Raw genomic sequence first — 24,280 nt, 5'->3', positions numbered from 1 at the left:
CTCTATATTCAGATTTAGTATAAATCCTCAAGTAAAATCATTAGCTCTGTTTTAGAACCGGATATTAATGCTTGTAAAACAATAAAATTGTAAAATCATTTGCAGTCAACAAGAAAAAAAGACGCTCAGATTTAATGATCCTTTCAAGCCAGAGTTCAATCTGAACACTCAATTTAAAACTTTAAAAATATTTAAAACAAAGCATTTTCAGGCAGTTTTTCTTTATTTTTCTGCTCTGCTTGGCTATGCATTAAGTGAGAAAATAAAAAAATATATACCTATATGGGAATTACAGCACAGAAGCTCCGCCCACTGGCAGATGGGATCTTCCTGGGTCCTGCAGGTTTTAGATGTGTCCTTGATCCAAAGCAGCTGATTTAAATGGCTAAATGACCTCCTCAACATGTCTTGAAGTTCTCCAGATGCCTAGTAATGAACTAATCATTTGATTCAGGTGTGCTGACCCAGGATGAGATCTAAAACCTGCAGGACACCGGCCCTTGAGGCCTGGAGTTCCCCACGCTTGGTTTAAGCGTTGCAGCCAATCAGACGAAAGTCAGGAAGGAGCTAAAATGACTTGCTTCAGAACTGCTGCTGTAGAGAGTCCATGATTGAAAAATGACAATATGGAAATAAAGATAATGGGTCCTCTTTAAAAAATAAAAAGTGTATTTTTGACTGTGGTGCATTTAAAACGCCTCAAAATCTTAACACGAGTGGAAGAATGAAAACATTCTCAGTTTCTGGTTGTGTTGTTTGTGTTCACGCACAGCTGGTTAGATTTGCCTTAAACGCCTGTTTACAGACAGCCCGTTGGTCCCTAAATGCATCACAATTTGCTAGCATGGCTGTGACCAATAAAGTCTTCAGTTTAAAGGGTCAGTTCACCCCAAAGCCTCACCCACAAAAGCCATTATAATTATTACACACAATTGTCACGTTTAATGGTGTTTATGAATATTTGCAATTTGTTCCTCGGAAAAACAGAAATTTCTGTAAAGCAATATTAATTTTGTTGTAAACCACCTGAAATGAACGAAGATCTTTTTTTCTCAGATACTCAATAATAAGTTTTGTTTTTGTGAGATTTGAGTGAGCAAACCCTTTAAAAGCTGCAAGTTCAAAGTTTATAATTAGCATAAAATGAAAAATGGTTTTCAGATCTTATTTCTTTTTAGTACTTTATGAAGTTTAGAAGGAAACTCAGTTTTAACACTTGTCTGTACAAAAAAGAGCGGTGAGTAAATGATCTCTTTCTGCGTGTTCATTTTTCCTCCTTTCCCTCTCCACATTTCTGTTCTTCTCCTCATCCCACCCTCCTTCATCGCTTTGTTTTGTTCTCTTGGTCCCTCCCTACAGAGGATGACGACCTCGCGCAGTACCTTGACCACCTGTTGGCCCACTCTGCCCCCAAGAAGCCCAAGCGTCCGGTGGGAGGTCTCAGCAGATTCAAGGCTGCGGCCACCAAAACCAAAGAGATGGTGACTCTGATGAACAAAGCTCAGGACCTCAACATACAAAGTGAGTCGGCGCTTCGTCTCCGACTGACAAACTCGACTAAATCACAAATTTAATAATAAAACGTTGTTTTCTATTTTTCCCCCTCAGATGTCAACATGTACCTGCCGAGCAAATTGTTTCGTTCTCCTCAGCCGACGCTCAACCTGAATCTTACAGACTCTCCTGCATCACCAGACGTTCAGGTTCTTCTTCCTTTCTTTCTTTTCTCTCCTCTGATGTCAGCTCTTTGCTCACTTGCAGACTCCTCGGTCTCTCTGTGTTTTCACTCCAGGGTCCTGAGGCAGGGGTCACAACACAGAGTGGCATTCCCAGAGATGCCAGCGGAGCCATCGACTACAACGCTTTGGCCCAGCTGCTGAAAGACACACAGTCTCTGCAGGACCAGGCTGATATACTTTACATCCTCTACAAAGACAAGTGAGAAACATGAGGCTGGGTGTGTTTGACATCACCATGATTTTTATTAAAACAGATATGAAACACAACGAAGGTGATGCGAAAAAGCAGGAACTGCAGCAAACTTAATTTTGGTATTAAAATATTAAAGCCTCAGTCACAAAAGCCTAGAGACTCGTCAGCTACCCCCGGCAACCACTGGTTGCTAGGGAAGCGTGTATTCCCAGACACCGGCAGCCCAGCAGTTGATGGATGTTTACAGAATAGAAGGATTAAAACAAAACTGTCTATTTCAATATCTCCTCGTAAATGTGAAAAACCAGGTTAAAGCCCAACATTTACATTTTTTCCTTTTGAATGATTGTGATTTAGTAATGGTGACACGCTCACTTACAGCTCATTGGAAGACTCTAAAGATTTACAAGAAACAACGAACTAAAGTCTAAAGGTCATCGGCTGACTGGCCAACTTGTAGCGCTCTGTATTTTTAGCTGTGCTGAGCGGAGGTCGCCGCCTTGACGTGGAAGCAAAATAGTGCAGTTTGTTTACTTTTTGTTTTCTTTGTGTTTTACACATAAAAAAACTGTTTAATAAATAATTTTTAGTCATAGTTTTGACAGATATTTACAGACAGTGAAGTCTTGTTGTTGCTTGGCTGGCTTGTTTCTGTGTACGGCTGCGTCTTTGGCTGGCTTATTTTGTGCTGCATCATGCAAACAGTCAACCAATCAAGCTAGCTCATCAGTGTGAGTCTCAGGATCTGGAAGAAGTATCTGAACTTGACTCCACAGTTGAGTCATTAAGCGCTCCTGATTCAGACTGTGCTGCTGTGACATGTCAAAACGGCGTTGAAAAGAATGAAAAGCCCTTGCTGTCTTTCCTTTGTCAGGGGTATGGACTGGGACACGGGTGTGCATGGTAAAGGCTCCACTGTGAGGTCTCTGCTGACTGATCTTTATGAGAAGGCAGGTGAACTGAAACACTGGGGTCTCATCAGGATGATCTCTGGCATGCTGAGGAAGAAGGTGGAGGAGCTCGACTCGGTACGGTGCAGCTATAGATAACAGGGCAGCGTACAGAAGCTGTGTGGTCAGGTGTGACGTTACTAGTGAATCTTCTGTTTTAGCCATGATTATGAAAAAAGTCCTGAAGCTACAGTTTTAAGTAAAGTAAAAAATAATGTAAAACTAAAATCTATATGAACAACTGGTGGGTTCATTGTTCATTATTGGCACAGATTTGAACTCTACGTGTGCCTTTAAATCTTCAGTCATTCATCTCTTACCTTCACATGCAGCGAGTCACAGAGTCCGAAAAGCTTGAAATGAGTTGACCACAGTTTGTGGTTAAATTAAAAACTTCTAAGAAGGTTTAAAGAAAAGCTCCTGAAGTTGGAGTGAAATACCTCTGAAATGCCAACCCTCTGCTATCAGTTGACTCCATGCTGCATTAGATCTCCCACCAGCAAGCCCTTAACTTTTCCTGCTCTTTCCTAATTGGTTGTGGTCTCTCTCGGTAGGCCTGCTCTGATTTGCTGGCCCACCAGAAGCACCTGACGATCGGACTCCCTCCTGAGCCGAGAGAGAAAACCATCACGGCTCCGATACCGCCGGACCAGCTGGCAAATCTTATCGACGAGGCCAGTGAAAACAACATCAGTGTTGCCATTCTCACACAGGTGAGTTACCTCCTCCACAATCATGTGTTTAAAACCTTCTCCTCTCTCTGTCCTTCATCCTTTAAATGTCTTTCCACCAGGAGATCATGGTGTACCTGGCTATGAGCATCAGGACTCAGCCCAGGCTGTTCAGCGAGATGTTCAGGCTGAGAATCGGTCTCATCATCCAGGTGATGGCCACCGAGCTGGCTCAGTCACTCGGCTGCTCAGGTAAGACGGGAAGGTGGTTTAAAGCTGGGCTTTAAGAAGTAAATTACTCAAGTTTGTTACTAAAAATCCATGTCTCTCATTGTGACTTTATGCCTATAGTGGAGTAACAAACCAAAGATCACATTCAGCCTAAATGTTACAAACCATGTATTTGTAAATTGAACAAGGATGAACTACGTGTTGGCTTTTAACAGAACTGCTAATTTACAACTGTAGCCCCGGGACATAAAAGCACATATATACAACAAAACACCCCAAACGTATCCAAGCAGTGCATCATCAACATTCTGTAAACACAGTCACAGATCTTATTAAACTGATTAATTTGTTGATGCGAGTTAAATGTGAAATATTGCCTCCAATCGTAAAATGTTTTCCTTGGCTTTCCCTCCAAATAGTTTCTTTGGCCTCTTTGGCTTGATGTAAGGCTAAGAAAAGAAATGTGTGGGAAATGAAATCTTAATGAAGTCTTCTTTCACTCTTGTAAACTTTATCTTCAAGGTTTTTGTTGTAATGTATTAACCAAGCTATGTGTTCAGCATAAGTTACCATGGTGATTTAGCCAGATAAGAGTCTGTTTCATGGGAAGAGAAACTCTGACTTAAAGCTCCACAGTAATCTTTCTTCATAGTACGGGCTTCAGGTGTCATGTTTGTCTTTGCGTTTGTGAAAACAGGAGAGGAGGCCACAGAGACCCTGATGAGTCTGAGTCCGTCTGAACTGAAGAACTTGCTCCATCACATCCTCAGCGGGAAGGAGTTTGGAGTGGAGCGCAGTGGTGAGACCTCTTACCTCATGTAACACGAGAACCAGTCATATGCTGCAACTCTGACGCAGTCACTGCTGCTTCATCTGCAATGATGGTGAAGCTTTCTGATTGGGTGGGGCAGTCGTCACATGAAAAGAGAAATCTTTTGACAAGAGTGTAGCCAAAGTAATCTGTTTCAATATGCTGTGGAAGAAGGGTGGGCAACAGTTTTTAATAAGTAAGCCACTGACAGGCCTCATATTTCCACAGAGAAACTGTAACATTGCACGCATGACGTTCCACTAACTGCTAGAGAAGACCTCTCTAGATTGTTTATTCTTGTTATTGATATCATTGTCCTAATCTGTTTTCCCAGACTTGATTTTAAACAAAAATCCACACGTTCACCGTTTGACCTTTACTCCCATTTATTTTCTCTCTGTGCCTGTGCTGTTTGTTTCTTCTTCCTCAACTCTCCACACAGTTCGGGAGATGGATGCCGGCGTCAGTCCTGCCATCTCGATCCATCATCTCGGGAATGTGGGAGCCACTAAAAGCGAGAGAGCCGGCATCAGCAAACTGAAGAGCGACATGAAAATGGTAGGATGCCATGACTGTGAGGTTACAGTTACCTTGCTCCACATAGGAAGCTCATCTTAAAGCGCTTCTTCAGACACACACACTGTGTCAACTTTAACATTTGACTGTCATGAAACGAGTAAACTCAGCAGCCCATTAAACAGAGATGGAGATGGAGGCAGGAGAGGCTCTTATTTTGAAATTGTTGAGCTTTTTTGGCAAACTCGACTTTTGTGTTTTTGCAGCTGGAGCACAGGTTGTCTTTGACGGATCTGAACAAGGTGATGTTAATGATTTAAATGAGGTGCTAATTCACCTGGAAGAGGGTGCTGGTGGGACATGAAGTAATTCATAGAGAGCTGAAAGCATGTGCTGAAGGAGAGCGGTGGCTCGTTGATGGGAAATTGTCGGCTTTAAGATCGAGACTATTGATCGATTTGAATCATTATGTCTGTTAGAACAGCTCAGTCGTTCATTCACGACCTGGTCCTTGTGTTGCAGGTGGATCGCAGGTTATCCATGATGGACACGCTTAAGGTGATGATCACATGAAAGAATATTACCTATTACAGTGATGACATCTGTTCATTTGTTGTTGTTGTTTTATTTTTGTTTTTTTACCTGTAGCTGTTAATTCACCTTCTGTGTAAACCTCACCGATCGATCAGATCAACAGATCGATCATTAGGGAGGCTGTTCATTTGTAAAACTCAAGGCCTGCTTATTTGCTCCAGAGCTTTCAGCTGCGTTCCTCAGACTTCATCATGATGAAGGTTTTAGATGAGTTTTGTCAACATTTTGGAGAGTAGCTAACAAAACATCCTTAAGTCAAAAGAAACTTATGGCTATTTTGTTTTGTTTTTTTGGGTTAGACAAAAATTATATTTTTTTTTTTTACCATGATTCTTAAATTGTAGTGTACACATAATGACACCAGTCTTGATGAATGTTATTTTATTTTTTGAACATGCATTATTTTCCTTAAGATAAACTAAAATACATCAGTCATTTAACTCTAAACCTTATAGGCTATCAGATAAGGTGTGTGTGTGTGTGTGTGTGTGTGTGTGTGTGTGTGTGTGTGTGTGTGTGTGTGTGTATCGAGAGAGAGAGATTTTTTTATTTTATTTCCCACTATAGAGCATCTCATAAAACAAAAAATGAATAATGGGGACCCCATAGTAGAAATAAACTTTAAATAGACTTTGAAATGGTTTCAGTGGTTGGGCTGTGCATGAGTTCAGATGGGGCTGCAGTTAACCCATGAGGGGAGATGAGTTTGATATCACTATTCTTTAATGTAGATGCTTTAAAACTGAGGGTGTGTACTGCAAACTTGTTACACCAGAACTTATGGGTAATAAAATGATTCAAACTATTGATCTGTGGATCGGGTCCCCTGAGTCACCTGCTATAATTGTGTCCATTTTGGGTGACTTCTTCCTGCCGTTATTTGTGTATCTGTTAAACCACCAGCAGGTGTTAACCTCACAGAATGACCCTTATCACAAACTTCTATTAATTCTCATCCTTAATCTGTAGATGAGATTTGCAACATCGCTGTATTATGTTAGCCTGAATTATATCACTCAACTACCCTAAATTCACTGACCCTCCATATATTTGTATTTAAAGTTGATTTAAACACTGTATAAACGCTCCCGGAGGATAAAGACTGTGAGAGAGAGTTGAAAGCTCTGGAACAACAAGCTGTGATGGTTCAGGCAGCCGCTGTAATTCTGCTCGTGATGATGATGATGATTTCATGGGTATTGAGGAGGAAGATTTGAATGTGCTTTTGGCTTTGCTGTGGAAGAGCAAGCTGGGGTTGCAGATTTAAAAACTGGCCTTTGTTTAATGTGTTTTTGTCTATTACAGACAGACCGCAGCGTGTCTTTGACCGACTCAGTTGAGGTGACGATGATAAAGAAAGTGTGAGGAAGATTTAGAAATTGTAATTTTCAGTTCACACTTCATTCAAATGAAGTGGAGCTGTAGGTCGTTTCTGATCAAACTGAATCAAACCTTGGCTGGTTATTATCATTGTCGTCATGTTGACTACAAACCTGAACTTCCGTGGCTGTATCGCTCACAGCTGTGTGAGTCTGTTATATTGAATCCTTTACTCTGATCAGGCCACGCCCATCTTAAAACTCAACCTTTACTTTGAGCTCAACTACACCTGGAATTATACTATGATACAAAGTTAGCAACCTCTGTCCCCGTGTGATCAAGTCAATTCCTACCGTAATGCTTAAAAACCAAATCAGACTCACAGGGTGAAAACGATACCAGCCACACTCTTATGAGGGGTAATGATGGTGGTGTGGGTGATTCGACCCGTCTCTCATGGAATCTGAATGGAAAACGTTTCGGCAGAAGTTAAATTAAAGCCTCCATCTGTGATCTTCTCTTCCTTTCAGCTCGACCAATCTGTGATGTCCACCCTGAAGGTGACGGTGATAACGACATTAAAGTCTGATAACTGAGCATTCAGGGTGGTTTGAGTGATTAACACTCTAATGTGTGGCTGCTCAACAAGTAAACTGCATTGCAATTGTAATCATCTAAGCAGCTAACCACAGCTTCAGATACTGATTTGCCAATAATTGTTAATCAGTAATAATTATTGTTGATTAATCAATAATTGTGATTATTATTATTAACCAATGCTTCTCTGACCAATCAGAGTTGACTGTAAATTTAATTTTACTCCATTTAAAACAAGAAAAAGAAAAGTTATGTTAATTAAGCTGAATTATTTATAGTAAGCTTTGTAGGAAAATGTCACAGTTGTCGATTCTGTAAAACCTCAAATATTTGGAGCCCACAGGTCCGTCTCGTGAGTAAGATCTTGCCGATCTTTAACCAGCTGTTACAGTATGATGCAGATTGGGTGGAGCTGTGCTGTGATTCGTGGTTTTCTAACAGAATTTCTCCCACTTGACGCCCTGGTTTTATTCATGCTTGCTGGCTTTTACCGATCCTTAATTCTTCAGTTATTTTCAAGTCAGTTTTTTTTGTTTGTTTGTTTGTTTGCTTTCTTTTTCCTTTCTCCTCTTTTATGTTTTATTCTCTGCCTCTCAGGGCATGCAGTCACCGGACGTAGAAAGCATCGAGTCTGGGGTAAAGTTTAGCCTTATTCTCCCGCTTTTTGTTTTTATTTAGTGTTTTTGTTTGTTTGTTTTCTTCTGTTTTCCTGTAGTGGCCCTCTAACATGAGCCACTGCATCAGATGTGGATTAGCAGTCAGCTGGTGTCACTGTGCCTCAAAACAAGAAGAGGGCGCTGTTCTTCCAGAATAAACGCAGTTACAGCGAGTGACTCCGCTTTTCTCTTCCCATCTGTTCAGAGGTTCCGGCTGCCGTCCATGGAATCCTTCGACATCCCGGACAAGATTCCGGTTGCTAAGGATACCAGACACGGCCAGTGGCTGCGTAGGAGGCGTCTGGACGGGGCGCTGAACCGAGTGCCCGTCGGCTTTTACCAGAAAGTCTGGAAGATCCTGCAGAAGGTGAGTTATGACTCAGACGCATATTTACTCATGAGTGTGTTTTTTAATGTTATTCACTTCTTGGATTAACTGGTAAACATTTGCATTCCACATTTTAAACCTGTCGTATAATTATTGTTTCCTGTTGTGAGCCTTCATGTGGTTAAATTTAAAACATCTTTAATGTAAAGTGACAAGATGAGATGAACCAAAAGTTTCTGTCACACTTGGACTTGTGTGGTAGTTGTGGTGATACTGATGTGCTTCTTGCAGTGCCACGGTCTGTCCATAGAGGGCTTTGTTCTTCCATCTTCAACCACCAGAGAGGTGATGTCTGATTACACACTTCACATGAAACTGAGAGAGAAATTTTACTGCTTTAGTATTTTCTATTTTTTTTTTTTTTTTAAACCTGTCTTCTTATCATTTAAATGCTACATTGGGTATTTGGGAAAAATCTGGGATATTTGCCAAATTACATCAAAATCCTAAAAATCCTTCATTTTTTTTACTGCTACTACACTTTGCATGAAAAACCTTGACTCTATTTAATCCTGATTTTTACCGATACTGAGTAATATATTGTGTCGTTTTGTTAAGACACTAATACTTTGATCGGCAAACATTTGAATGATGTTGCACAATGAATCCTCTTGAAATCTGGAAACGACAGTTAAAAAAGGTGATATTTTTTTTTGCATTTACACTTTAGTTTAAAACCTTCATAAAGCTGTGAATAGAACAAAACAAACAAACTATAACTTTGAATGATAAACTTAAAACAACATAAAAAATAGTATTTAATAATAAAAATCAGTGAGGAGAAGCTGCATTTAGTGCTTTGTATATTTGCATCAGGGTTATCGCTCCTGTATATTGTGACCACTTATGAAAACCAAAAATATATGTTGAAATATTTTTTCAATTGTTTAAGTTTGAATATATTTAGTTTTAGCTTATTTTTGGTTCATTTTACTTGTACATGTGAGTCTCATTGTAGTTAGCCTACTTATCTCTTCTTCTGCTTACTTCCCCCTCAAAATGTAAGTAAAACTTTCATCAGTCTGCAGTGTTGTCGGTCAGGTCAGCCACAGTCAAACAGCCAAAAGCAAAAACCTCTGTTCTGTTATTTGCTAGTAATTAAGATTGTTTCTACAATTTTATCATTTAAAGTTGTAATTTTTTGTTCCATTGATAGCTATTTAGAGGTTTTAAACTATGCATAAATGCAAGAAAATCACCTTTTTTATCTGTAAAGTTTAAAGAAACTCTCTTTACAGACATATCTATTGTTCATCTGCTCACCAAGATCATTAAAATTAAATTCAAAACTAAAACTAGGTGTGAAAAAACATCCTGGTTAACCAGGAATAAAAACGAAACATTTGATCCAATATTTTACAGTAATAAAAAATAAAATAAAAAACAAAAAGAACTGAAATTATCCAACTAACTGAAACCAAAATTAAAAACTAAACAGAAAAACCTTAAAACTAAATAATTTTACAAACTACGCATAAAATAAAAACTATAACTTTCCACCAGATGACCCCAGGGGAGATAAAGTTCTCTGTCCATGTGGAGACTGTCCTGAACAGAGTCCCTCAGCCCGAGTACCGACAGCTGCTGGTGGAGGCCATCTTGGTCCTCACCATGTTGGCTGACGTGGACATCCAGAGCATCGGCTCTATAATCCACGTGGAGAAGATCGTCCACCTGGCCAACGACATGTTCGACAAGGACCAGGTCAGCAGTCGCTCTAAACTTCCAGCGTCCGTATCCCTGTCATCAGCTAAAGCAGGTTGTTCTTCTTCCATTGTTCTGCAGAGGGACCTTGGTGCAGAGGAGCACATCCTGGAGAGGGATCCGTCCACAGGAATATGCAGGCTGCTGTATGACAGCGCCCCCAGCGGACGCTTCGGGAGCATGACCTACCTCACAAAGGCTGTGGCGGTGTACGTGCAGGACTTCCTGCCCAGCGGCTCGTGTGCCGTACAGTGAGAAGACGAGATGGTGCAACAGTTAGTTGTTTATTTTTTTGGTTTTTTTGTTTGTTTTTTTACTACATAAACTAACGTAACAGCCTCGCTTCGTGTTGTCACCACATGTGTGTTAATGCAGATGATAGATCAAGTTTTACGTGAATATTCGTCGTCTTCAACCATTGCTCGTACCGAAGCAACAGAATGCTGCACAAACTGTAGCAGCCACGTTAGCTAGCCTCGTCTGTTCCTCTTTTCAGGGTGCTGACTTCCTGTGTTTCTTTTATTCTCAGTAATCACCAGCAGTTCCCTACTTTAAGTCTGGCAGTGCGTTCAAATGCCTCGTGTTACTCACCTGAAAAAAGCTGTGATGGAAATCCACAGATATTCACTTCTAATGGCACACGTTAGGAGGAGGAAGCGTAAATGTGAAATTTGAAATCAGCAATTTTGATTAACCCCTTGCCAGAGCTGAAGTATTTTAACTAGTATAAATTCACATCATCCACTAGTTCAAAATTTCTTGTTTCATAAGCTTAAAATTTGTGCACCGTACTTAAACTTTCAGTGTTAATGCAAAATAAACATTGGCCAGATATTTAAATACATTTCCTAAAATATCATAGTTATAGTTATTAGCAAATGTTACTAAAACTGTGGTAAATAATGCATCTTTTTGTTGGGAACGATTTTCAGCTGCGGATTAATGCACATTTGGTTTTCCAGAGGTAGCTCTAGTAAGCTACCCATACCTTCTGATGCACACCCAGTCATTTTGTTCTGAAGGAAATATGACAGAAACTAAGTTTAGACAAGAGAAACGAGGGTCATCCGTAGTAGTTCTCAAAGGGGGGGATGAGTTAAAGCAGTTAATTTCCATCCCCTGCTCATTTTTTCATCTATTTATGGGGAAAATGAGCCAAATATACTAATTCACTCTGTGGAAATGAATGTAAATGTATCCCAGCTATAATCAACATGGCCAGAAAATACAGTTTTCCCTTTTTTTTTTCTTGCGCTCATCACTACCTTAAACATTTTCACCTCCAACCACTGTTACCTGCGTAACTTAAACATGAAGTTCGTAAATTTCAAATTAATCTTCTAACGTTTCCTAATTTATTACCTCACCTGGTCGCTCAACCTCTAAGACTCACCCGTCTTCGTATACCTCCAGTCCTGTGTGCTTGTACGGTGTATTACAAATGGAAAGCAAACAAAAAAGTAGTATTTATTTTTTTAGGTCTAAACCGTTAATTGAAGTCAGCTCCTGTAGGTAGGTGTCTTAAAGAGGCCATGATGCCTTAACATGGTTGTATTTTGAGTCTAGAAGTTTGTGTGACTGAAACTTCAGGAGTGCTGTTTTATTTAAAGCTATAAATGAACTGAATTAATTTCTCAGAACGTTTTCTTCAGCGTGTAGTGTATTAATGCGTTTCTTTGCCTTAATCTTCTCATCTGATTGCTGAAACTGTAATTTTGTTTCTGTTTTTAGATTAATTGCAGTTAAACTTGAACACATTTTGTCTGTTGGCTCTTCGATGGTTCATTGTTTACGATATTGACGGCAAATTTGGAATAAATTATTAAGGTTATTGAAGAACATGCCTGATCGTGCCTCCTGTTTAAATGTCCAGTAATCAGCTGACGTCAGTCATTTTGTGGCGTTCCAGCACACTCCACGTGAACTACAGCCGATCGTATCAGAACGAGTATCGATGAGCAAGCCGGTGGTTGACTGTTTTTATGTTTTTGAAACTAATTCTGTAATAAAATAATCAAAATCAGTTATGAGTGTTTTTAATCAGTCATGTTACTGAGTAGGTCTTTTTAAACTTTTCAAAGTGCTCTCTCCATCTTACAGTTGCCTGAACTTTCAGACCTGTTACATGTGCTTTGTTGGTTTAACTTCATATATATGAATATGCTGCTCAAACCAAAAAATAAAGGAACAGGGAAGCAGTAAGGAAGTGTTGAAATTGAAAGGATGCCAAGAAGTTTAGTGGCAATTAAATAACCAAACTGTGAGGGCTGAATTCAAAGACACCTCAAAAAATCAAAGTGTATAAATAACGAGGCAGGCTTAGTCCATTCTTATTAAATGTAATTAGGGGTACTCAGTAGCTTGTATGGTCAACATGCCTATTTGCACCCCTGACAATGTCAGGGAATGCTCCTGAGATGACAGCTGGTATCATGGAGGATTCTCCCAGATCTGGACCAGGACATCACCGAGCTCCTGGACAGTCTGAGGTGCAACCTGGCACCGTCGGATGGACTAAAACGTAATGTACTGAGTGGCAGATCGAACTCCACGTTGACCGGCAGTGAGGTCAGGGCCCGCAAGAGGAGACAGAGCCCTCAGGCCACCCTCATGAACTCGTGTTTCTGACCAATCAAAATCATTCACACGCGTGTCCTGCTGGAGGTCATTTTGTAGCTCTGGCAGTACTTACCCTGTTCCTCCTTGCACAATGGAGCAGATACCGGTCCTGCTGATGGGTTAAGTACTTTCTTTGTCATTGTCCAGCTCTCCTAGAGTACTTGTCTGTCTCCTGGAATCTCCTCCATGCTCCTCAGTTTGCTTGGAGACACTGGCAAAGGCATGTGTTGATGTGCCATCGTCAAGGAGTTGGACTATCTGTGCACCCACTGTAGGGTCCATATATCGCCTCATGCTACCAGTAGTGACACTGACCCTAGCCAAATGCAGAACTGCTTGTGGTGGTGTGGAATATTTATGGCTCCTTAGCATCTTTTCAACACCATAGCCCAAGTATTGTTGCTGTCCATGACCACCTCCTGATAGATGCTTCCAGCAGGATAACACAGTGTCACAAAACTCAGATAATCTCAAACTAGTTTCAAGTTCTGTACTCAAATGGCCTCCACAGTCACCGGGCACATTTGGGATGTGGTGAGACCAAAGATTCACATCGTGGATGTCCAGCCAGTATCTGTGCGATACTGTCCTTTCAATATGGACCAAAATCTCTGAGGAGTTTCAGTACCTTAATGAATCGGTGTCACCAAGAATTAAAGCAAAAAGGGGCATCCAACCAAAAACTAATAAGGTATACCAAAAAAGGTATCAGGTGAGTGAATGTAGTGAATTAGAAACCACAGACATAACCATAACATCACTGATGTAAGTTCTTCAAATTCTGCTGAAAGGTTTAGTTAATTTGAGAAGAGTTATAAATGGTTTAAGCACAGGATCTTGGGTTTTTTTTTACCTGAAATAAAATGGCCTCAAAAGAGAAAATATTCAATCAGATAAATTAAGTATGTTAAGTGCTGCTGAACTTTAAAAAAACAAAACAAAAACAGTTCAAAGTGTGGCTGGTTACATGTATGTGGAAAGCAAACGTACAAGGATAAACAGGGACTGCATTTGGCAGGCCTGAACATGCAGACCAATGATTACTTGTCCAATGCCAGGCATGAATCTGTCTCTGTGGTTAAGCAAATTATGGTCAGTGAAAGTTTCTATTTCACGTAAACCACTTTTTTTTTTTCTTTTCTCCATCTTAGTCATCTGTTCAGCTTGCTCACTGAATTATGTGATTAATTAAACACAGCGAAACCAGATGTGATTTGAAAAAACTTGATGCCAATACTTAGTGATAAATTCTCTTGTTCTTTATTGTTTGCCAAAAACATGAATACATTTCAGCTGTAAGTGTTACACTCATGTGCCAGCAATCTGTTTGATGGAGTCTGTTTCTAAAACAACTCAGATGTCGTATTCTGGCAGTATCAACAAACATACCCAGTTATAGGATTTAATCACACAAATTTACCCCAGTGAGCACAATTTTATGGCTCATACTGCACTCTATATGGCCAACACTGCACCAATGAACATCAGTCATGGACAAAGATGGACAAAGTCAACGCTGGGTTTCCACTCTCCACACTTTTTTTGTAAGCGTCTTGGTTGCTGACCCTGAGTAGACCTCTGCCTGGTTGATTTATTCACTTATTTCACGACGTTCTCAAAGCATGAAGTCCATTTTGTAAATTTTGGTTGTTTTTAAGAGTCTAATAGGAGGATTATCCAGGATAAAAACTTGTGACTGACAAATTGCTTTTCTTCAATTTCAGACTTCCCAACCCAGTGGATGATGTCACGATACCTACATCCATCTTTTATACAGTCCTGTGACAAAAGCTGAATATGCTGCTTTATTCAGTAGCTTGTAGAACCACTTTTTGGCATTGCCATCGTTTTCTGCATGACTTCTTCAGTCTCTCACCTTTGGAGAAGTTTTGTCTCACTCTTCTTTACAGCATTGCTTCTGCACATTGAGGTGTGTGGACATTTGTTAATGCACAGGTTGGTGTCTGGACTTTGCACCACTGTCTTTTCTTTTTCAGCCATCCTGTTGTAGATTTGCTTGGGACGTTGTCAGACAGATGGCCTCACATTTGACTCTAGAATACTTTGGTATCATGGTTCTTATATGGTGCTTTTCTACTCTGAGCAGTCAAGTCGGTTTACACAGATTTCACCCATTTATATTCCAATGGATGAATCGCAGAGTAACTTGGGGTTAGTATCTTGCCCAAGGATATTTGGCTTGCAGACGGGAGCAGACAAGGATCAAACCACCAACCTTCCGATTAGTAGGCAACCTGTTCCACCACCTGGGCTACAGCTATCATCATTCAAATGACATTGTTTCAGAAGTCTTCTGATTTGTTCAGATGCGGTTTTGTAAACTTGAACCTTGCTGCCTTGTTTAGAGAGAAGAGGCTTTCTCCTCGCAACCCTTCTACACAAATCATACTTATTCAATCTTTTTCTAACAATACTGTCATGAACTTTAACTTTTAACTAACTGAAGCCTGTAGAGTCCGAGATGTTGCACAGTTTGTGAAATTGCATCATGGTGTTAAAACACACTTGAATGTTCCAGGCGAGGAAACTTCCAGAAGTTCTGATTTTTATAGCGGTGCTCAGACTTTCTGACAAATGCTTAATCAAGTGTATTATCACCACTTAGTTGCTCCTTCCCTTCTTAACTCCTATCGAAACAGTAAAGGTCAAACAAAATGTCTGAAAAGGTAAGGTAATCCTTGTTAAAGGACTTGGATCCAGTACCTGTACTTGCACTTTTTACAAAGACAAATAAGAGTTTGGATTACCATCTATTCTGTTTTCTTGTCAGTGAATTCAGCAGGAATGTGCAGACAAACATGCAAACAGACATTTCTTAAGATGTGGAAAACTCCTTCCGGAGGCGTCATTCCTCTTAAATGAACACAACTTATCTCCTGCACCCACTCACACGCTTGGCTGGCTTCTCTCGTTGTGAAAGACTGAATATCTGTGCACCAGCAGCTGTTTGACTTTTGAACGCTGGCAGCAGATTCATTTGTTTACCTTGGATTCAAATGTCAGCTTTGTCCACATTATGTCCCAGGTGAAAGGTATATGAGAAGACACGAAGCAACGGCGTACAAAAGTCCACGTTTGAGTCACTGATTCTTTCGTCCGATGCTTTTATTTCACTTCATCTCCGGCCCTTCAGATGCAAGTAAAACAGTACAGTAAGCAATACACAGTACAAAGATAATTTGGGTTTAAAAGTGCAACCTGAGTGTACAAAATATCAGCAAGCACCTGCTGTGTGCATGAAGTAAACTGCAGGTGAGTTGAAGCTAAAGCTGCAACCTCCTCTTAAATTTCAGGATTTCATAGATGTGCAAATAAAAAACAAGGCTGTGCAGCTCATAGTGAGGAATCTGTTCCCAGTATTTGTACACTCAGCCCATCAGGTAGCTCGACTTTGAGACTTTGCAGATTTAAGATTGTTTGAGCATGTAGATGTCATAACGTTCCTGCTTTAAATCCTTTTTTTTAAAAAACAACAAAACAAAAAACCCAAACGGTTATGGGACAAAACAAAAAAGTGAAATATCCTAAACTGAGTTTAAAATAGTAAATGAAAATGGGCACATTTTGACATTTAAAAAAAAGATAAAATAAATAAAATACCAGAATCAGCATTACAGATACTGTTAGTTAATCCAACTGTGTTTGAACCTTTTGTCAAGAACCTGAGTGTACTTTAAATAACTTTTATCTTAAATCCATAACAACATTGCTCCACCTCTTCTCAGTTTTTATACCATCACCTTTTATGTCATTTCCGCAACTTCATTCATATTCATTCATATTTTTAAGATTTCTAAAACTTTGCTTTATGTAAAATGCCCAACAGTAAGAAGTGATCAAAGGTCAGCTCCATGTCATTTGTTCTCTATTGGTTTATCCTTCATTTACATTTTACCTTTTAATTTAACCTTGGACTAAACTAGGCTGGTCCAATTATTAAGGGGACAGAAATTATGACTGCGAGTATTAAAAAAAAAAAGTAAGGGTGAGGAGTTTGTAGAAGGCACAGCTAGTTGTTACATTTACTTCTGATAAAGTCGTAACATTAAAAATCTGAGTTTATCACACCCTAGAAAACACGACCAATTACATCTCAGTCATAAAAATGTGGAGACTACGCATCTGCTCAGTTACAGAATTACAAATGTCCTTTAAAAATGTTTCACTGTTTTATGATATTTCTGAAGGAACGGGTTTTAAATGAAACGCTGTTATCGAGCGCCGTTATATCAGCTGTGGGATAAGTTCAAAGCCAGGGTAACTAGTAGGACACAGAGATAATAACAAAAAAAAAAGCTCAATAGTTGCAGAAATACAACTTTCTGTGTGGTTAAACTGTCATCAAATGCTTAAGGTTTGAAAGGCCTGACAATTCCCAATTAGAAATGCATCAGGTGGGGCAGTAGCTGCCTGACAGGTGCATTTAAAAAATTGTTTAGATATAATTTTACTGGAAAATAAATACAAATTCTGATTTAAAATGAAGAAGTAAAAGAAGAAGAAGAAGCCTGGGTAAGCTGATCTCCCAGTTATCAGAACCCGTCAGGATGAACATGCTGGTTGTGTCCTCGGACGTCTAATAGTTCACCGGCTGCGATGCCGAACGGTTCATCGTGGAGCAGTGTCCTGCCCTAAAACAAAACACAAGCAGATGTTAACAAAGTATCAAAGCTTATTTCTGCCAAAATTTCCAATCAGGTGTATTTAAGTGTTCGTGTTATTAAAAATAACATTTTGAAATTTTGAGGGAAAAAATACAAATATATTGAGTGGCAGATACAAGCTGCCATAGAAAAGATCGGTTTCATTTTGCAGGATTTACCAGCCCAGTGGATTTTCTGAACTTAACAAAAATCTCCACATTTCCTTTTTTCTTTCTACATTAACAATTCTGCCAGCACAGTTACCTGCAGAGGCCTGTGGAGCATTCATAGTTGTTTTGGCAGTATGCTCCGAAGGGTTTACTGTTCATGATCCGCCACAGTGGGGTCATCCGGGCTATCCTCCTCGGAGCGTGGACGACATCTGACCCCCTTAGATCTGCACTCTGGAGGAAGCTGGACTGATCCTGTGAAACCAAAGGACCTGCACACACCTGGAATACAGATGGGACAGAAAGGTATGCACATCTTCGTTAAAAGGAACCACACTGATGACTGATGCTGATGTAGTCCAGTGTATTCTGACTCAAAGCACTGGGAAGATATAAGCTTCATCAACTATTTAGTGACTCAGTGACTTCATATGAACACTGAAGACATTGGTGTTGGTGACCGTGGGGAGGAAAAACTCTTTTTTTTTTCTGACAGGAAGTCAAATAAGGCAGAAGCAAGAGAAAGAGAGGATCAAACACAACCAGCAGGAGAGAAAACCCTTTCAGTTACACTTTAGTTCTTAACTATGGACACTCCACAGAGGAAAATATGAGTTTATGCCTGATGTGAAAAGTGGGAAAATTCAAAGCAGGCTTTCACAAAAAGGGTTTAGATCCAAAACTAATGGAAGTGAAAGATGCTGCTGGTAGACTTATAAGAGATGAATACATTAGAGGGTTATTAATGTAACCATAGTCTAACAAACTTATCACTCTATCCTTTAAAGAAAGGCAAATTGGACTTTAAGCTGATTTGTTTTTCCTCACTTGGAAAAACAATTGAATAGAAACAAAAGTTACATGTTCTAATTGCCCAGGATTACAATTATAGTCATAATCAGGTTATGGGTGTTTCCTGATGACAGGGCAGAATGAACAGGGTAAATTTAACACCACATCTGTGGTTATTACTAAATTTACTCCACTCACCTGTTGAGCCACCATTAACAGGACAATGCACAGTGCTGCTGCTGCTTTCTTTTGGGTGAAGAAGCCTGTCTTCTGCATCTTTCCAGTGGACCGGGGTGTTTGCTGGTAAGTCTACGGAGATTCTTTGCTTTTATCGTCCTTTCTTTCTCTTTGGCTACGTTGCTCAGCCTCAACCTGGAGGCTTCCCTGATTTCCAAGACTTTGTGGAGGTCTCAAGCACCCCTGCCAACTTCCAGAAGTGAGAAGAAGTGAATCTGGAACCTATAAGTCTTTTCAAGTGAGCCTGACTTAGGGGATTTCAGGAGGGCTCGTCTCTCTGTTATATAGTCAGGGCCTGATCCCTGGAGAGGGAGAGCAGTGAGGGCGGGAGAGGGAGTCACAGTCCATGCAGCGTCCACCCCATTTGCTTCATCTCACCCTCTTTGCCTCTCTTATCCAGTCTAAATGTCACATGATGTGTCCAGTATGTTCAGAGAAAGTCCTTTCTTATTACAAAGACAAACACATTTTTTTTTCCTTCTGTGTCTAATGTGAGCACAGAGGCGCCATACACGGCCCACGTGACGGTAACACAAGGACAGCTGGGTCAAACTCGTTTGAGAGAGGTTGCTAAATTTATGTGTTTCTATTTCAATGCATGTGAATGAACTTTGAGGATGATAAGGTTTTTATCAATCTGTGTTCTGCAATACATATTTGAATACCAGGGACACTGACATCATGCACTTATATAATGTAGCTGGTGCAAATTTATGAGGGTAGGGTTTACATAAGCAAACATAAGCAGGGATGTGGTATGTGTGACAGATGTGTGCAGATGTTCTCAGCCACTCCAAACAGACTAAGATTAAAATAACACCAAAATTAAAATTTCATTTTCTTAAAACTACAAAAAGAGAACGTTTTATTCATCATTATATGACAAAAGATCAGACTTAAAGACAAAATGTAAACGGTCTCGCTGTTTATCTTTTATAGGTTTAAGCTCAGAATAAAGAACAGCTATCTAAAAAAAAAAAAACATCACCTGGTTTATCCATCTTTCTGGCTGTAAAAATGATAGAAGCTTTCAAAAGATTCATTTATTCAGTTCAGTTCAATTCAATTCAATTTTATTTATATAGCGCCAAATCATAACAACATTCGCCTCAAGGCGCTTTATATTGTAAGGTAACAATAAAACATACAGAGAAAAAAACCCCCAACAATCATATGACCCCCTATGAGCAAGCAATTTGGCGACAGTGGGAAGGAAAAACTCCCTTTTAACAGGAAGAAACCTCCGGCAGAACCAGGCTCAGGGAGGGACGGGGCCATCTGCTGCGACCGGTTGGGGTGAGAGAAGGAAGACAGGATTAAGGACTACTCAAGTGGATGTGCATGATTCTCACACAGTTCTTCTGTCTAAAACAAGATGTTTTAGCGCCTCTCCTCTCTCTAAACAAACGTTCCCCTGATTGGCTGAAGACAGAAGGTTTATCCACCAGGTGGGTGGGGCTTCTGTGCTATACACCTAAGCTAACTGTATTAGGAACGTACGCTCTCACTGACATAATAAAATCCAATTTAAAAAAATTTAAAAAGACTAAAACTGAGCATTTAGAGGAGTCTGAGCTTCTGGCTCACAGAGATAAAAAGTAAATAAATGCCTGATAAGTAAATGTGGGAAAGTTCAGCAGTGCCAAAGCTTATCACTTATCAGTAACATAAAAAAAATCAGAAGAAGGTTTAAATAGAGTTAAAATAAATTTTATCAGAAGTGTTTTAAATTTAATTGTTTAATGATAAATATCTGAAATTTAAATTGAAAGTATAAATGTGACGTTCTGTTCCTCTTAGTATTTTTTTTTTTACATGTTTTACTTTCATTTTTGTCTCTTTGCTTACCATGTAGACAGCTTTACAGCATGTGCTTATGCTTTTATAACCATGTGTGACATGGCATGTGGAGGCGCTGCAGATGAACTCCATCGTACTGAACTACATGTTGAAAATGACACTACAGTTTGATCTAGTGTGTTACAATGTGGAGTCCAAACCAAGTGTCAGTATATGATCACTTGGATGTAAAAAAAATTTTTTTTTTTAATAAATAAATAAAAAAGTAAGTTTAATGTTTGTGATCACCACCTTCTAAAGTGCAGCCAGTGAAGCTAATCTCAGTCTGTAGTTTGTATTTTCACTGAATTAGTGTTAACACAGGTACAGAGTAACAGGAGCGTCTCTACCTGTGTGTCGAAAGCAACCCTTGGACTACTTATCTTATGGGATATACTGCACCAACACAGAAGTAAGAGACGTACGTCTGCCAAGGCTGAAAATCCCTGCATAAACAATGAGAAAATATCACACAATTGTAAAGAGTCCATCTAACATCTAATTCCTTGATCTACATCTGGATGTGGATTCAAATAATCACTGGTAAACTGCACTAAGCCTGACCTTTGGAAACATTTTCATGTAAATCAATCCTGAGTATGTTTCACAGCAGAAACAGGATTAAAATACTTGGAAATGAAACAAAAAGAGAACAAGTGGAGGTGGATTTCATAAAGAGGATCTGAGGTTGGATGTAGTGGAAAGTTACTGTGCAGATTCCTGTAATGTTGTTCACCATTAAGCCCACAAGACTGACAGGAATCAGCGCGACATAAACTCAGAACATCTGCGTCGTGATTTATCGCCAAGCGTGACTTATCGTGTTGACAGCAGAGAAACTTCAGGGACAGATGACGCTGTTGGGGGCTTTGGAGGAGAACAGCAAAGACTGTTATTCCACGCCGGCTCTGTGTCGGCTGTGCTGCGCTGATGCAGGACCAGTGCCAAGAGTTGGTTATCTGCAACTGGTTTAAATATTTAAAGGAACAAGTTAAAGAGACATGCATATTTCTCCTCCTAAGCATGGCAGATAAAAACTGTATTTAAAGTCGTGTCCTTTGTCTTCTGATTATATTACAGCTATTAATAATACATCACTAAACTGTTTCCAGCTGCATTACACTTTGCAAATATGTATACATGCTACCAGGGGGATTTTTACATTTTTACTTGACAAGAATTTCCTCTACATGTATATACGGTAGTGCAAATATATTAATATTACGTTCCTGATCCTCATAGTGTAACTCTGTTGCGCACTACAAGCCAGTCATAACTCTATAAGGGAGTGAGGATGTGCCGAAGGTTAAAGGTATTTTTCAGTCTAGATAAATTATTTGAATGGAATTTGAATTGTAAAGACAAAAAAAAAGAAAAAAGAATACAGACACTCTGGCAACCCGTCGAGAGTTTACCCCACCTCTCTCTGCAAAACAGCCAGCTCTAGTCCCTCTACAACTCTGGATTGGAGATATAGTTAACAAAATGCATGGACTGAATGGGTTAAAACACTGTTGCTTGCTTACAGGCAGCCTACACGAGAAGACTTCTGTGCCTTTAAATGAACTGGAAAAACCGAGAAAAGCTGTCAAGCTTTGCTTGTTTTCCTTTAAAGACATGTCTCCAGCTGTACTTTGACATTCCTGCTCTATGGTAGGATCAGTTCTTCTGAATCAATCATTAGAACTTACCTGCAATTTTGAATGATGCAACTCCACCTCAGTGTACCTTGCCTCCATCATGCAATCAGACACTTTCACACAACCTAACAAACACTGCAGCTGCTTCAGGGGCGTTTTGTTGCAACTTCACCCGTGGTTTCCTCAAGTTTGTAATTCTTTTTTCTAAAGAGTTTGTTAGGTGAAATAAGCAGGTGTTGATGGTAGTGATACAGCAAATTTCTATTGACTATATTTTAAATGTACTGAATATTACAAATAAAATGTACTGCACCAGATCATAGACAGAGTACGTATGTGTACTCTGGAGCATAAAGTAATTTAAGATATTTGTTGTACAACAATCTCACCCTCAAAAACTCATTAAAAGCTCAAAATTACCATGACATCCATGTCTACGAATGTAAACTTCTAATCAAAGCTAAACATCGATTTTTTTTCTGACTGTGATAGTTTCCATTTTCATTGTGTCCTGTGCTCATGTGAAACAGTTTCCATCTTTACCGTCACTGAAAAACCCTGAAACACCCTCTTTAAGCTACACAAGAAGAGAAGCTATAATCGGCTTTTGTTGGCAGGTCAGGTCCTTCCTGATCAGCAGCGTCAACAATACAATGAGTGCTGTAACTGATGTGTTTGTTTGGCTTTTTTGTCTCATGTTCATTGCCAAAAAAAGTTTCCACATTACAAAGGGAAAGCAAATCCAGTGAACTTTAATCATCATGCCAGGGTCTCTCTGTGGGAGGCTGCAGCGTGGCCTGTGCTGCAGACTGAAGCAGCATTGGCTGGCTTCAGCCTTCATGGTTTGACTGTGCCAGTTTTTCTTCCAGCACAGGCAGGCCACTGTCATCAGCTCTGGAAAAAAAAAAGCCTGACTAGGCAATGATACTTGAACTCTCAACTTGAATTCCACTGGACGGCCTGATCGAAGGGTTGCAGACATGACCTCATCTGACCAGCATTCAGTCCTCGTGTGGACTGTGCAGGCTGGTGTTCACAGAAATGGGTTACCCAGAAGGTAATATAAATGTGGGAAGGCCTTGAGTGGAAGTCAATAAATGCTTGATAAGTAAATGTGGTGAAGGTTCAGCAGTGGCAGCGCTTATCACTTATCTCTCTCTTTAAAAGTAATCAGAAGTAGAATGAGCCAGAGTTATGATAATTTAGAAAAAAATCAGGCTCTTTCTTAAGCCTACCTGCCACATCGACAACTCATATATATATACATATTTAAATATAGTTTTTATAATTCTTGCCCAACCTTAAACCTTAAACCTTTACTTAATTTAAAATTCAAAGCATTTAAAGGACAAAAAAGCCTGTTTTCTGAATTCATAAGTTTATATTACAAAAATATAAAGTAGTTTAAGAACTGCTCATCAGTAAAAATCACAGTTGCCACACAAAAGCTCCTCAAGGGGGAACTCTTAGTATCATTCCCAGCTCCATACTTTCATTCTAGACTCTAATAGAGGATCTTTGCATGATTCACAGTTTTAACTGGTTAGGTTCTCAATGGCTTTGATGGAGCCTCTAAGTTTGCGCTTATCTCCCTTTAACACCACTCTCTGTTCAAGCCAACTGTCTTCTAATTGGCTCCCTGGATTTCTCCTCTGCATGACTTTATACTGATGCAAACAGCAACTAGAAAAACAGACTAACCTAAGTTGCTAACAGAACAATAATTGTCAATCGTTAATAATTGAACAATAACTTTTTCATCCATTGGGTTTGACTTAGTTCAGATTAATGTTTCTACCTGTCAAATAGACAAACATCTTTATCCATAAGTTTGACATTTTTAAAGGTGAACCCAAATGCTAAACACCGAATGCAGATTTATTGAATTATTTGTTTTTAATTCAGTGCAGTCCCACATTATTACGTTCAACGATATCAGAACAAGATCT

At 39.6% G+C, this 24,280-nt stretch overlaps 2 protein-coding genes across 17 annotated transcripts in view; one reads left to right on the top strand and one right to left on the bottom strand.

Moving 5' to 3' along the window:
- Window positions 1-12,393, top strand: part of phka1a (phosphorylase kinase, alpha 1a (muscle)) — a 31,418-nt gene extending 19,025 nt beyond the window's left edge. For 2 of the 16 annotated variants that reach the window (XM_026162593.2, XM_080292094.1), the window contains 17 exons: window positions 1,360-1,521; window positions 1,609-1,703; window positions 1,793-1,938; window positions 2,807-2,960; window positions 3,437-3,595; window positions 3,676-3,805; window positions 4,482-4,583; window positions 5,038-5,153; window positions 5,378-5,413; window positions 5,634-5,669; window positions 7,011-7,046; window positions 7,556-7,585; window positions 8,220-8,258; window positions 8,484-8,645; window positions 8,898-8,951; window positions 10,170-10,370; window positions 10,452-12,393. In XM_026162593.2, the coding sequence (XP_026018378.2) occupies window positions 1,360-1,521; window positions 1,609-1,703; window positions 1,793-1,938; window positions 2,807-2,960; window positions 3,437-3,595; window positions 3,676-3,805; window positions 4,482-4,583; window positions 5,038-5,153; window positions 5,378-5,413; window positions 5,634-5,669; window positions 7,011-7,046; window positions 7,556-7,585; window positions 8,220-8,258; window positions 8,484-8,645; window positions 8,898-8,951; window positions 10,170-10,370; window positions 10,452-10,625 (1,832 nt within the window). In that variant the 3' untranslated portion in view covers window positions 10,626-12,393. Of the gene's footprint in view, window positions 1-1,359; window positions 1,522-1,608; window positions 1,704-1,792; window positions 1,939-2,806; window positions 2,961-3,436; window positions 3,596-3,675; window positions 3,806-4,481; window positions 4,584-5,037; window positions 5,154-5,377; window positions 5,414-5,633; window positions 5,670-7,010; window positions 7,067-7,555; window positions 7,586-8,219; window positions 8,259-8,483; window positions 8,646-8,897; window positions 8,952-10,169; window positions 10,371-10,451 lie in introns of those variants that run through there. The other 14 variants (XM_080292082.1, XM_026162582.2, XM_026162581.2 and 11 more) reach the window with 14 other exon arrangements.
- A 3,704-nt stretch (window positions 12,394-16,097) lies between these two features.
- Window positions 16,098-19,103, bottom strand: leap2 (liver-expressed antimicrobial peptide 2). The gene is made up of 3 exons (XM_026153162.2): window positions 18,814-19,103; window positions 17,918-18,105; window positions 16,098-17,641 (listed from the first exon to the last, which is right to left on the bottom strand). The coding sequence occupies exons 1-3, from the start codon at window positions 18,889-18,891 to the stop codon at window positions 17,587-17,589; spliced, it is 321 nt and encodes a 106-aa protein (XP_026008947.2). The 5' UTR covers window positions 18,892-19,103; the 3' UTR covers window positions 16,098-17,586.
- Between the last annotated feature and the right edge of the window lie 5,177 nt (window positions 19,104-24,280).

The sequence above is a fragment of the Astatotilapia calliptera genome, chromosome 3, assembly GCF_964374335.1.
Source record: "Astatotilapia calliptera chromosome 3, fAstCal68.1, whole genome shotgun sequence".
Taxonomy (NCBI): Eukaryota; Metazoa; Chordata; class Actinopteri; order Cichliformes; family Cichlidae; genus Astatotilapia; species Astatotilapia calliptera.
The sequence above is the reverse complement of the archived record's forward strand: the minus strand, read 5'-3'. Positions and strand labels throughout refer to the sequence as shown.

Excerpts from the sequence above, each read along its gene's own strand:
- leap2 (XM_026153162.2), bottom strand. The coding sequence starts at position 18,891 with ATGCAGAAGACAGGCTTCTTCACCCAAAAGAAAGCAGCAGCAGCACTG. Across the intron at positions 18,106-18,813 it reads TGTTAATGGTGGCTCAACAG|GTGTGTGCAGGTCCTTTGGT; the intron begins GTGAGTGGAGTA and ends TCTGTATTCCAG. Across the intron at positions 17,642-17,917 it reads TGCTCCACAGGCCTCTGCAG|GGCAGGACACTGCTCCACGA; the intron begins GTAACTGTGCTG and ends GTTTTGTTTTAG.